Below are 14,521 nucleotides of genomic sequence, written 5' to 3'. Positions count from 1 at the left end.
TTCTATGTCGCCCGCTCTGGCCCCAGGAATGCACGTGACTGTCGTCGCTGGTGTCTCAAAATGAACGTATCTCAAAATTGAGCTACCGATAACCAGAGGTGGCTTCTCAGCTGGTGTGTCACTGAGTGGGGAGAATCTGTTAGAAACAGCAAGTGGTTGGTGGTGAACCGTGGGCTTCTGATAACACTTCTTTCGGACAGTCACCCAGTATCCCGGCTGCTCGGGCCCCGCCGGGGGACGGCTAACAGGAGGTACCACTGGTCAGCCCGCACCGGCTATAGGGGGCTTGCTAACAGCTACACTTGCTAACCGCTGACTAGCCATGGTGCGGAGCCGCTCATCTATCCCTCTAAAACTCGCCTCCAACCCTGCGTATAAACTACATTTAATACACGTACCATTATCACTAAAGGAGGCAGAGCAATAACTAAACATGAAACACACCGAGCAGGAGAGAGCAGAAGAGGGAGATGCCATCGCTAGCTGCCGAGCTGCAGCAGCTGACGTTAGCAGAGCCGAACGGAGCGTAAAGAATTGAGGATTTAGCGAGAGTCGCTAAGAGAAGGAGAATAAGGAGAGAGTTGTAAGTGCTTAGGAAGTACAAGTATAGGTTTAGATAGATGACAGGTAATTAGCCGATGTGATCAAGAATATAACTACATTAACTGGGTCAAGCTGGAGCTGCCGAAGTATACTACAAGCAACACCGAAACATTAACAACCGGAAATGACGCGCTTACCGTAACAGCGTAAGTGTGTAAAAAGCATAGCAGTATTTGCTATCCGATACACTGATGTAACTGATGTAGTGAGTTATTGTAAAGGAGGATTAGGCTTCTGGTGCATTTTAGCCCCCACAGTCTTTCTAAACCACTTCTATTCCTGACTAATTAGAACTTTTGTAATAAAGAATTCATTTATTTTAAATTGATTGACAATCTCTTTTCTTCTCTAAAGATATACTCTACGTTCACTTTGTTACACACAAGGCAGGAGAAAATTACTCAATGACAGGATAACCAGAAATGTAAACCCTGGATAAAATGTATGATGTGAAAAAACATACAGTATAAGTGATCATATAGGCTGTATGAATGAAGTTCCATTAGGCTACAATCATAAACTTGCTGCCATCGGTGTAGCCCGTCTAGTGAGGATGACCCCGATCTGAGCAATCAATGCAATTCTTAATATGTTTTGTCATCAATTATTTTGATTATATTTGTGAAACACTGAAGACGATTCCCTACTCGGCAGAAAGCAATATGTGTTTTATCCTAGGATGGTGAAGGCATGACCCCCTTACTCTGCCTGTGATTGGCTGAGGGTGGAGACTGAGGCCAAGCTTACTTCACTTTGTCATAAAAAGGGAGGTTAAGACAGAATCTCACTTCTTTGAAAGAATAAATCATATTTGTGTATTTTTGAAAAACCTGCGATCAAATAGACTGCTTTACCACGGGAAAAAGAGGAAGTTTCTCAGATAAATGTGTATTGGAGAAAAACTGGCTTTAACCAAAGGCAGTAAATCAGTTGAAAGGCCACAGGGGCCCATTATTGATCTCATGCTTTCAAAATATGGCTCTGATAGTTTAAAACATTTACAAGAATGGTGTGATGAATGTGATTTCCCGACAGTAGGGTCGTTAAGTACGGCACAGATAGGGAAACTGGGCATGATTTCCAATGTTATTTTATACTATTTTAATTCTGCTATTTTATCTGCTATTTTAATTCAGCTATTTTTATACTATTTTAATTCTGCTATAGTATATTATTTAAATGTTGCTATTTAATTTGCTATTTAACTGCTATTTTATACTATTTTAATTTTGCTATTTTTATAATGGTACTTCAGACTAATTTACATCAACACTCTGATTATTGTACTGTAAATGCTCTTATTCTGTCTAATCTTGTACTAATTGTTGTGTTTTTGCTGTGAAGCACTTTGGGATGCAATTCTTGTATGAAAGATGCTATACAAATAAAGCTTATTATTATTATTATTATTATTATTATTATTATTATTATTATTATTACTATATGTATCCTGAGTTTATCCATCTCCCTTATCCTCAGAAACTGCCATATGTGCGGTCAGTGTATTACCTGCAAGATATGTGGACTCTTGTCATACACTAAGAGACACACACACTGGTAAATGTTTACTACTACAGCTGCTCATGTTATGCATTGTTATTTAAAGTCTTTAATATACTTTATATATTTGCATGTAATTGTGTATTTATTTAATTACACTGTTTATCATTTTCTGTACTGCTATGGCAGTATAGGTTTCTGATCATGCCTGCATTCATGCCAATAATACTTATTTAATGTAGACGCACTGAGAGACGGATAGATAGTTTGATATCTACTGATGATCACTTTCCTTTTATTCCTTTTTTTTAGTTCAACAAAGTTTAATTTGACATGGTATAAAAGTATAAAAAGGGACTAAAGGCCCTGTCACACATATCCGTATGACAGAAATGTATGCTGGCGCATACGAAGATTTGTCAGAGTCCAAATACATCAAACTTTCAATCGGATCGGAAAAGTGAACGTATACAGATACGCATGTCTAACCTATTGATAGAGTACCACTTACTTATACAAAATGTATCAGACGAATACCTACGTGAATACCTACGTGACTACATTAGAGGTACGTTAGATATAGGCTACGTTGGCTGACGGTGAATCCTACAGCCAATTTATTGAAAACGAGTGGATAACCTATTCGTAACCTATGTTAAGATTATGCCTGACGACGGAGTAACTTATTAAACGTGTTTCTACAGTACAGCTAGCGTTCAGCATTCTAGCCGTTCTCCAGCATCAGCATGACATGAACCAAATGGCACTTTTCCAGCTCCGTTGGCCAGACGCTCTGATACGTTTTGTATAAGTAAGTGATATGCTATCAATAGGTTTGACATACATATAATAATTTGTTATGTATATGTTATTTATAAAACGGACATGTCAAATCAAGCAATCTGATTGGTTCTTAGCCGTGGTATAATGAGCGTATATCACGGGTAGAATTGTAGTTACTAAAGCTACAACCGTTACAGCTGTTAAATTACGTCCGTTAAGAAACAAACTTACAAAGCTTTACTATGGAGGAGTGGATTGATCAGTGCCTATCTCCAGAGAAAAAAGCCCCTAAAAGACGACATGCAGAGCTACGTGAAGAGCAGGTAGACCAAATGGAAAAAAAACGAAACCAACAGAACACCGTGAAGCAAACAAAATGCTGTCGCTAGCTTTTAGTGTTGTTGCAGAACAACCACTATGTTTTGTGCAGAAGGCAACAGAGGGACTATTTTATTTTGAACATTATTATTTAATAATAAAAACTATTTAAATTGGAGTGTGTATTTTTCTTTCATATTGCCACACTTGGTAACCGTTTTATAAAAGCAATAGCTCACTTCAGACCGTGATATATGCTCATTATATCACAGTTAAGGGGCGTGGTTCGGCCCGACGCGAAACGAACTGTGATATAATGACCATATATCACGGTCTGAAGTGAGCTATTGCTTAAGTATACGACAGCTACAACACCGCTGTGGAAAAGTTGGACGTATTTGGACTCTGACACATTTTGAGCAAGTTTTCATATACCCCGGCATATGTTTCTGCCATACGGAACTGTGTGACAGGGCCGTATGTCTGGCGTGTTCGGCGTGTCGTCTGCGTCCTTCAAACGATCACAATTTAACCTTAATTTATATCAACCTATTGCCGATATTTCGTATACGCCAGTATACATTTACGGATATGTGTGACAGGGCCTTAAGGTAGAGCCAGCCAATCATTAAAGAACATCGTTAAATATTAAAAAGGTCCAGGGCACAAACAGGATCAGTGCCAACACTAATAGAGTCTCACTAGTGTCGGAGTCACAGGTTTCCTTTAGAGAGATATTACTAAGCACATACTCACACCTGCAAACACACACACACTCTCCATACCTGTCCCAGCTCCACCATTAATTCACAGTATCGCTGAATCTGTCCAAGTCTCAGATGGATGTCTGCTGCTTCTTTCAGCCTCTCCTCTTTAGTGGGAGCTCCGATACCTCCTCCAAATTTAGACATCTTGACTATAGTGAGTTCCTGGGCTTCAGACTGAAAGAAAATAGTACGAATTAAAGAGAAACAAAAAGGACATGAAATGCACTTTTGGAACAGAAAAACATTTTTACATCTTACAAAAGCATTTTAAGTAAATAAAATGCATAGTTAGTGTGTGTATTATCTGTAGTTGCTTTGTAGGTAGCAAGTAGCTTAGAGTCATTGTAAATAAAGATAAACGAGATAGACTTATTGCAAAAGTGAACTTTCATTAAAATCCTGTTTTTTAAACAGTATGACAACAATGTAGTCCTGTATTTATTATCATAAGGTTTCATTATATGTATTCTATGAATGTTGTGTATTTACTGTGCTTTTCCTTATTTCTGGCCAGGTTACTATTAAAGATCTTTTTGAGATTATTATTATCTGGATAAATAAAGGATAAATAAACCTGGATAAATAAACCTCTCTGGGAACCATCACCTTATCGTGGTGGAGAGGTTTGTGTGTCCCTATGAACCTGAGAGCTGTGTTGTCTGGAGCCTAGTGCTCCTGGTAGGGTCTCCCAAGGCAAATTGGTCTCAGGTGAGGGGCCAGACTAAGAATGGTTCAAAAACGACTTCATGAAAGAAAGGAAAAGGAAAGGAGAGACCCTGCCCGGAGGAAGCCCGGGGCCCCCGTCTGGAGCCAGGCCCAGAGGGAGGGCCCGACAGCGAGCGCCTGGTGGCCGGGTTTGCCACGGAGCCCGGTCGGGCACAGCCCGAAGAAGCTACGTGGTGCCTCCCATCCATCCATCCTGTGGGCCCACCACTCATGGGAAAAACCGCTGGGGTCGGGTGCGCTGTCACATGGGTGGCAGTGATGGTCAGGGACCTCGACGGACCAGACCCGGGCAGCAGAGGCTGGCTCTGGGGACGTGGAACGTCACCTCTCTGTGGGGGAAGGAGCCGGAACTAGTGCGGGAGGTGGAGCGCTACCAGTTGGATCTGGTGGGGCTTACCTCCACGCACAGTCTTGGCTCTGGAACTGTACTCCTGGATAGGGGTTGGACTCTATTCTTCTCCGGAGTTGCCCAAGGTGTGAGGCGTCGGGCCGGGGTGGGGATACTCACTAGCCCCCGGCTGAGCACCGCTATGTTGGAGTTTATCCCGGTGGACGAGAGGGTCGCCTCCCTACGCCTTCGGGTTATGGGGGGGAAAACTCTGACTGTTGTTTGTGCCTATGCCCCAAACCGCAGTTCTGAGTATTCGGCCTTCTTGGAGACCCTGAATGGAGCCCTGCAGGGGGCTCCAGTAGGGGACTCCGTAGTCTTGCTGGGAGACTTCAACGCACACGTGGGAAACGATGGAGACACCTGGAGAGGCGTGATTGGGAGGAAGGGCCTCCCTGATCTAAAGCCGAACGGTCGTTTGTTATTGGACTTCTGTGCTAGCCATGGAATGGCCATAACAAACACCATGTTCGAACATAAGGATGCTCATAAGTGCACGTGGTACCAGAGCACCCTAGGCCAAAGGTCAATGATCGATTTCGTAATCGTATCATCTGACCTGAGGCCGCATGTTTTGGACACTCGGGTGAAGAGAGGGGCGGAGCTGTCGACTGATCACCATCTGGTGGTGAGTTGGATCAAGGGGTGGGGGAAGACTCTGGACAGACCTGGTAAACCCAAACGGGTAGTGCGGGTGAACTGGGAACGTCTGGAGGAAGCCCCTGTCCTGGGGATCTTTAACTCACACCTCCGGCGGAGCTTTTCAGCCATCCCTGTGGAGGTTGGGGGCATTGAACCTGAGTGGGCGATGTTCAAAACCTCTATTGCTGAAGCTGCGGTGATGAGCTGTGGTCTCAAGGTCTTAGGTGCCTCAAGGGGCGGTAACCCTCGAACACCGTGGTGGACCCCGGTGGTCAGGGAAGCCGTCCGACTGAAGAAGGAGTCCTTCCGGGTTATGTTATCCGGGAGGACTCTGGAAACAGTTGCAGGGTATCGAAGGACTAGAAGGGCGGCAGCTTCTGCCGTGTCAGAGGCAAAGCAGCGGGTGTGGGAGAAGTTCGGAGAAGCTATGGAGAAGGACTTTCGGTCGGCACCAAGGTGCTTCTGGAAAACCATCCGGCACCTCAGGAGGGGGAAGCGAGGAACCATCCAAGCTGTGTACAGCAAGGGTGGGACCCTGCTGACTTCAACTGAGAAGGCTATCGGCCGGTGGAAGGAGCACTTTGAGGAACTCCTGAATCCGACTAACACGCCCTCTATGGTTGAGGCAGAGCTGGAAGCTGATGGGGGATCATCGTCAATTTCCCTGATGGAAGTCACTGAGGTAGTCAAACAACTCCACAGTGGCAAAGCCGCAGGGGTTGATGAGATCCGTCCAGAAATGCTGAAGGCTTTGGGTGTTGAGGGGCTGTCTTGGTTGACACGCCTCGTCAACATTGCGTGGAAGTCTGGGACAGTGCCTAGGGGTTGGCAGACCGGGGTGGTGGTTCCCCTATTTAAAAAGGGGGACCAGAGAGTGTGTGCCAACTACAGGGGTATCACACTTCTCAGCCTCCCTGGTAAAGTCTACTCCAAGGTACTGGAAAGGAGGGTTCGGCCGGTAGTCGAACCTCTGATTAAAGAGGAACAATGCGGATTCCGTCCTGGTCGTGGAACAACGGACCAACTCTTCACTCTCGCAAGGATCCTGGAGGGGGCCTGGGAGTACGCCCATCCGGTCTACATGTGTTTTGTGGATCTGGAGAAGGCGTATGACCGGGTCCCCCGGGTGATACTGTGGGAGGTGCTGCGGGAGTATGGGGTGAGGGGGTCACTTTTGAGGGCCATCCAATCCCTGTACGCCCAAAGCGAGAGTTGTGTCCGGATACTCGGCAGTAAGTCGGACTCGTTTCCAGTGAATGTTGGCCTCCGCCAGGGCTGCGCTTTATCACCAATCCTGTTCGTGATTTTCATGGATAGGATATCGAGGCGTAGTCGTGGAGGAGAGGGGTTGCAGTTCGGTGACCTGAGGATCTCATCGCTGCTCTTTGCAGATGATGTGGTCCTTATGGCATCATCGGTCTGTGACCTTCAACAGTCACTGGATCGGTTCGCAGCCGAGTGTGAAGCGGTTGGGATGAGGATCAGCACCTCCAAATCTGAGGCCATGGCTCTCAGCAGGAAACCGGTGGATTGCCTACTCCGGGTAGGGAATGAGCCATTACCCCAAGTGAAGGAGTTCAAGTACCTCGGGGTCTGTTCTCTTGCAGTAGGCTGGGTTCCAGAGTAGACGGAGATCACTCCTTGAGCCACGCCGCAACGCCGCAGGACAGCCGGAGAGCAGCAGAGCGCAGAGTCGGACAGGAGAGCGACCTGTCAGCTGGGACTGGAAAGTACCGTTAACTGTGTGAGCCGGAAGGCAGTGGCAAATAAAGCTGTGTGTGACACTACACCTCTTCTCTGTCATCCTTATACCTGACTGTGGACAAGAGTCTCCACAAACGCATTCTGACTGGAAATATTACTAACTGGCACAGCACACCCTGCTGCCATCTGGCAAGAGATACAGTGTTAGTATCCGCCGTCATACCACCAGACAACAGAGCAGCTTCTTTTCTCAGGCTGTGAGACTTATCAACTCGCCCTCCATCATACTTTTTTTTTTTGTGTGTTTTTTTTTTTGTGGAGCATAAAGGGACCGCAATTTGCATTTTATTGTGCAACAATGAACAGACCTTGTAACTTTGAACCGTCACTCAGAGAATCAGAGCGACTCACCGTTTTAAACTTGAGTAGGTGTTTCATGTGCATCACTCCCTTGCTGTAGCTGGTTGGTAGCAGTGAGTCATCCTGGCCATTGATGACTGACACCAAGTCCCACAGGTTACTGCTGCCTCCTGGAGGCTGGCAGAATAAAATGTACACACAAATGTGTTCAGAAACACACACATGCAGCATAAACACTTACACAGAGAAAACTTCAAACAAAATAAACTAAGTTCAATGCAGTTGTTTACAGCATTATAAATGTGTAGGTAACAATTTATCAAAATACGTGTCTGCTGTTGAGTGTTTTGCAGGATCTTTGAGACACGGGATGAACCTAGTGAACCTCTAGTTCCATGTTCTTCTAGCAAAGAGAAGCTATATTAAGGCCTTTTGTTTTCTAATCTCTGCGTTAGATTTTCATGTTCTTTAAGTAAACATTGTATGAAGACAGCCTTTTGTTGACTCTACTTCCAATTGTAGGTCAAACTGTTAAAATGAGATTCATGCAGAATCAACACTTGTGGTTATAGCCGAGGCTCTGGACAATCTGTTACATGACTGGAGTGTGTTCAGTTAATCTACATAAAGATAGTTTGTTCTATATGAAAGCTCCTTGTTAACATTAAGAAAGCTGCTCTTCATTATTACATCACCTTTTATGCGTTATGCTTTTGTTAATACAGATAATCTGAGATCTTTTGGAATTACATCACTTTTATTTCCAAAGTGATTTTTGAAGAAAAGCCTGAAATTGCACATAAAGAATAGAAGAGGGAGACTAAATCAAAGCCATCGCTATTGACTTTGGATGCCAATTATTCTCCATCTTTTCCATGCTGTGACAAATCACATTCTGAAGATATCGTACTGGTTTAGGTGCCACATCATCACACAACATTACCAACGATAAATAAGCATTCAGAAAGTAGGTACCGAAAAGCATTCAGAGAACCAGCGGAGCTTCTTGGCCCTGATTTCACAGCTAAGTTTATCCAACTCTTGCTTGATGTCTCGAGACACTTTCCCACAGAGCAGTGGCGGTGAGCCGGGAACCATCGCTGTGTCTGCACACACACACACAACCAGCACAGTTAAAAGCTTTTAGAACAGAGCCCCATCAGATAAAACAGAGTCTATTCTTACCTGTGTTTCCTATGATCTTTTCCCATGGCTGGTTGGTAAGGATGTTGAGCAGCAGTGGTGAGATGAGGGGAGTGAGAGACCACAGCCTCACAGTGCTGTCTCTGCTACAGCTGGCCATGGTGAACGGACGACTCTGATGACATGTTAAACCTACAGACACACACACAGTTTGGGAAATGCATGTCATAACAGAATGGCAGTGGCACAGGGCTCAGGTTCAAAACTCTCTGTCAGCAATATTAACTCAATTTAGCAAAATAAGTGACAATATACCATGCCTTTTTCTAACCAATATGTTGCATGCAATTTAAGTCTACAGCAGGGATATTATCTTAAACTAAAACGTAAACTAAATAAAAACAACATCCTCTAAGAAAAACTCTCAACTGAAATATTATTGCCTGGTAAAAAAAAAAAAGAAACTCTAATATATCAAAACTGAAAAAAGAAACTTCTGTCATTTACCGTGAAATTGAACAAAAACTAACTAAATATATAAACTAAATATATAAAAACTAAAACTTAACCAAACCTAGCAAACACACTGAACATGAACGAAAACAAAACTTAAATGAAAAGTCTAAAATAAAAAATTCAAAACTATTATATCCTTGTAGCAGTTCATATTTAATTTGAATGAAATCACTTTGGTGAAACTGGCAGTTTTTATTGCATTTTCAGTGAGCTCATTCATCACATCCATCATATGTGCAGTGTTAATAGTGTAGCAGGTCGTGCTGTCCTACCATACACATCAGCTCCGTGGTCGTAGACTGTATCTAGACATGAGCCATCTCTTGTGTCCCACACTCTGATTGTATAATCCCAAGAACCTACACAAAATTGCAACATTTTACAATTTAAATACAATGACCTCTGAGAGTACAGTCCCATCACTATCAAATATAAAATACATTAAGTCCATTGTACATCATAGACCTGCCAGTAACACCCCACATATCTAAATGATATACAGTATATATACAGTATATACATACTGTATATATACTGTATGTATATACTGTATATATATACTGTATATATACTGTATGTATATACAGTATATACTGTGTGTACTGTATATACAGTATGTATATACTGTATATACAGTATATATACTGTATATATACTGTATATACAGTATATATACTGTATATACATACTGTATATACAGTATATATACTGTATATATACTGTATATACAGTATATATACAGTATATATACTGTATATACAGTATATATATACTGTATATATATACTGAATATACAGTATATATACTGTATATACTGAATATACAGTATATATACTGTATATACATACTGTATATACAGTATATATACTGTATATATACTGTATATACAGTATATATACAGTATATATACTGTATATACAGTATATATATACTGTATATATATACTGAATATACAGTATATATACTGTATATACTGAATATACAGTATATATACAGTATATACAATATATACAATATATGTACAGTATATATACAGTATATATACAGTATATATACTGTATATACTTTATATACAGTATATACAGTATATATACAGTATATACTGTATATATACTGTATATACAGTATATATACAGTATATATACAGTATATATACTGTATATATACTGTATATATACTGTATATATACAGTATATACTGTATATACTGTATATACTGTATATATACTGTATATACAGTATATACTGTTAATACTGTATATATACTGTATATACTGTATATACTGTATATACTGTATATATACTGTATATACAGTATATATACTGTATATACTGTAAATACTGTATATATACTGTATATACAGTATATATACTGTATATACTGTAAATACTGTATATATACTGTATATATACTGTATATACAGTATATATACTGTATATACTGTATATACTGTATATATACTGTATATACAGTACAGTATATATACAGTATATACAGTATATACAATGATAACATTGATTACAAAACAGTTGGTATAAAAGATAAATAGATAAATAGTGACATTACCTGAAATGAGGAGGTAAGGCACCTCTGTGTTCCACACTAAGCCTCTGACAGGAGCTGTATGACCACTCAACACATTGATACAGGCATCCTGTGTGTAGTCCCATATACGAACAGTACTGTACACACACACACACACACACACATACACACACACATACATACACACACGCACACATACACACACATACACACACACACACACACACACACACACACACACACGCACACACACACACATATACACACACACATACACACACATTCACACACACACGCACACACACACATGCACACACACACACATGCACACACATACACACACGCACACACACACAAACACATACACACACACACATACACACGCACAAACACATACACACACACACACACGCACACACACAAACACATACACACACGCACACACACACAAACACATACACACACACACACACATACACATGCACACACACAAACACATACACACACACACACATACACACTCACACACACATACACACACATACACACACACACACATTCGCACACACACATACACACACATACATACATACATACACACACACATATCCACACACATACATACACACACACACACATACCCACACACATACATACACACACACACATACACACACAAACACACACACACACACACACACACAAGGGTTTCATTTCAAATGATGACTTTAAGACCTAATGCTTGTCTTTACCATAACAATTGCAGGTTTATTCACATATGTGACTGCAGTGTTTGAGTAATAAATGATAAATCATTATTTTGTCTTTTCATCAACAGATCATAACACACAATACAGGCCTGTCGTCTTGCTGTGCTAAACATTTACCTTTAATTAAATCTGAGATAATGATATAACTTGGTTGCTTAAATATCCATCTCATTCAACATTTGATATACTCTATATTTCCCCTAGCTCTCTGTGTCTGTACTCACCCATCATCTGATCCAGAACACAGTATTCCCTCTCTCAGTGGAGACCAGCGAACATGGAATACTTTAGCTAAGTGCCCAGTGAAGATCTTTAGAGGCTGATCGGAGCTGGTGGCCAGGTAGTACACACGAACATTTTTATCCTCACAGCCTGTTGCTATCATATCCCTACAAATAGTGAGAAAGAGACAGGATGATATGTGAAAAGTACCAGATGATGACATCACACTGTAATAATGTGCTAGAACATAACTATGGGCCTAGTAGGAACTGGACTCACGCCAACTATTCAGTTTGACTGTTTGGATACTCATCTTGTCTCTGCATGTCCGCTCTATTCTGCTCTCATACAAAAACCTACACTCATCTCCATCCACCCTTTCTCACAAACACAGAGGTGCTGACTCATTTTAACCTTTACCTTTTACAAGGTCTTTCTTTTATTCTTCTTCACTTGGATTAGCTTTCTTTTTTTAATCTTTTTTATCATCCTGCTTTGTTTATCTAGCAATATCTTGCAATTGTGTTTCAATAGTTGTTTCTGTTGAAAATATAATGAAGTGTTGCCTGTCGGGTCCAGTTATATATCAACTGTTTAAATAAGTCCATCCATCCATCCATCGTCTACCGCTTATCCAGGGTCGGGTCGCGGGGGCAGCAGCTCCAGTAAGGAACCCCAGACTTCCCGACCGGTATATCGAGAGCTTTGCCTTCTGGCTCAGCTCTCTTTTCGTCACAACGGTGCAGTAAAGCAACTGCAGTACCCCCCCCCGCTGCTCCGATTCTCTGGCCAATCTCTCACTCCATCGTGCCCTCACTCGCGAACAAGACCGAGAGGTACTTGAACTCCTTCACTTGGGGTAAGGGTTCATTCCCTACCCGGGGTAGGCACGTAGGTATGTTTAAATAAGTGAAATAAGTAAAGCAATGATTATTAGGTCTAATAGGACAAGTATAGCCAGTTGCAAAATGAGGTGACTCTCTAATGCATATTGACTACTGAGGAAGATGGCAGGTGAATTGAAGTCCTACTTGTTGTTCTGGCTCCAGTCACAACCAAACACAGCAGCAGGATGCTTGTACTTATGGAGGATTTTACCATCGATGGTCCGGATGATACTGTTGTCAAAACAATATAAAACATGTAACATTTTCAATGAAGGACAAATATTATGCTTTTTTTAAACAATAGAACAAACTACAGAGGTATCGGGGAAGATGAGCACTTACCAGAATCCGTCTCCACTACAGGTAGCGATCCTCTTAGAATCCTTATGGCTCCATGATATACAGAATATACCGTTCTTACCATGCTGGAGAAAAAGAGAGGTCGTCACCGTCATATCATCCATCAGTTTCAATAAGTTGGAAGCACTTGCTAAGGGGTATTTGGCAACGATACTTATTATTTATAAGAGCACATTTTCTCCAACTGGTATGGAAACAACCCTTTTAAATTGTGATACTTTTTTTTCAGATTGTCAGTAGAAAAAAGGGGGAGACAGCAGCCATACTCTGACTTTCAGTGCAAAATGACTTTAATAAGTTAAAGTAACCTCATTAAAGCGAGTGATGATCTTTCCTTTCCTGACGTCCCAGATGAACGCTCCATTACGAGATGTTGCGCCTGCAATGCAGTTCAGGTCTCCTTCAAAACACACACAGAAAGGTCACCAACTGTTACAGACAAATGATGCACTTTATTGCTGTTGCTGATGGGTATCAAAAGTGAAGCATCAGGGACTTCAGGGACTCCACCGGTAGAAAAAAACCCATATTGTATAGAAGTGTATGAGCCTACTTCTTAGTTGATGTATTACCTTAGTAAACATTTTCCTAATGAGTGTGTGTTTTCAATCGCTAGTTTGAAGTCTTCTTCAATACAGCATGATATTCATTTAGTGAATTTTGTCAATTATTTTGTAAACTATTTAGAGTAAAATGTGGCTACCTTGTGATTGAGCATGTTTTCACCTTATGAAAGTTAATTGTAACATTTGTGTTGCCTGAAAGTGTCTTGTTTAGAGTTTGGTTGTACTTTGCTCCACCCTCTCGTGTCACTTCTGGTTCCAAAAAAACAAGATGGCGACGGCCAGAATGCAAAACTCGAGGCTTTAAAACGATAGTCCATAAATCAATGAGTGACATCACAGTGACTACGTCCACTTCCTATATACAGTCTATGGTAAAAGTACATAATAGGTGTCAGCAAAATGTATTCAAAGTATTGAAAATAAAAGTACTCATTTTGTAGCACAATACGTTAAATTATTAATATCATATCATTAATATTATATTGTTTACTACTTTACTGAGGCTTTAACGTGTAAGCAGCGGTGGAGGAGAAGATGAATTACTTTATACCTTAAAGTGCAGTCAGGTCTTGTGTACCAGTATGTGTCGCTATTTGTCTTTTGTGGGCAGCAATGTTTAGGTTTTGTCGAGGTTGCAGTTTTGTATGATTGGATCACCTACAGTAGATTGCTAAATGGATTTGAAGTCATTCCTCATGCGTGTGTGTGGAGGTGGAGTGAA

At 41.3% G+C, this 14,521-nt stretch overlaps 1 protein-coding gene across 1 annotated transcript in view; it reads right to left on the bottom strand.

Annotated features, from left to right (window-relative positions):
- The window catches only part of wdr17 (WD repeat domain 17), a 37,951-nt gene that overhangs the window by 16,490 nt on the left and 6,940 nt on the right, over window positions 1-14,521 (bottom strand). Inside the window, exons 10-19 of the mRNA XM_029441791.1 lie at window positions 13,543-13,634; window positions 13,217-13,299; window positions 13,019-13,105; window positions 11,990-12,154; window positions 11,017-11,132; window positions 9,723-9,809; window positions 8,977-9,126; window positions 8,767-8,897; window positions 7,843-7,968; window positions 3,990-4,145 (exon numbers count right to left, since the gene is read on the bottom strand). Of these exons, the coding sequence (XP_029297651.1) occupies window positions 3,990-4,145; window positions 7,843-7,968; window positions 8,767-8,897; window positions 8,977-9,126; window positions 9,723-9,809; window positions 11,017-11,132; window positions 11,990-12,154; window positions 13,019-13,105; window positions 13,217-13,299; window positions 13,543-13,634 (1,193 nt within the window). The remainder of the gene's footprint in view (window positions 1-3,989; window positions 4,146-7,842; window positions 7,969-8,766; window positions 8,898-8,976; window positions 9,127-9,722; window positions 9,810-11,016; window positions 11,133-11,989; window positions 12,155-13,018; window positions 13,106-13,216; window positions 13,300-13,542; window positions 13,635-14,521) is intronic.

This window comes from Cottoperca gobio, chromosome 1 (genome assembly GCF_900634415.1).
Source record: "Cottoperca gobio chromosome 1, fCotGob3.1, whole genome shotgun sequence".
Classification (NCBI taxonomy): Eukaryota; Metazoa; Chordata; class Actinopteri; order Perciformes; family Bovichtidae; genus Cottoperca; species Cottoperca gobio.
The sequence above is the reverse complement of the archived record's forward strand: the minus strand, read 5'-3'. Positions and strand labels throughout refer to the sequence as shown.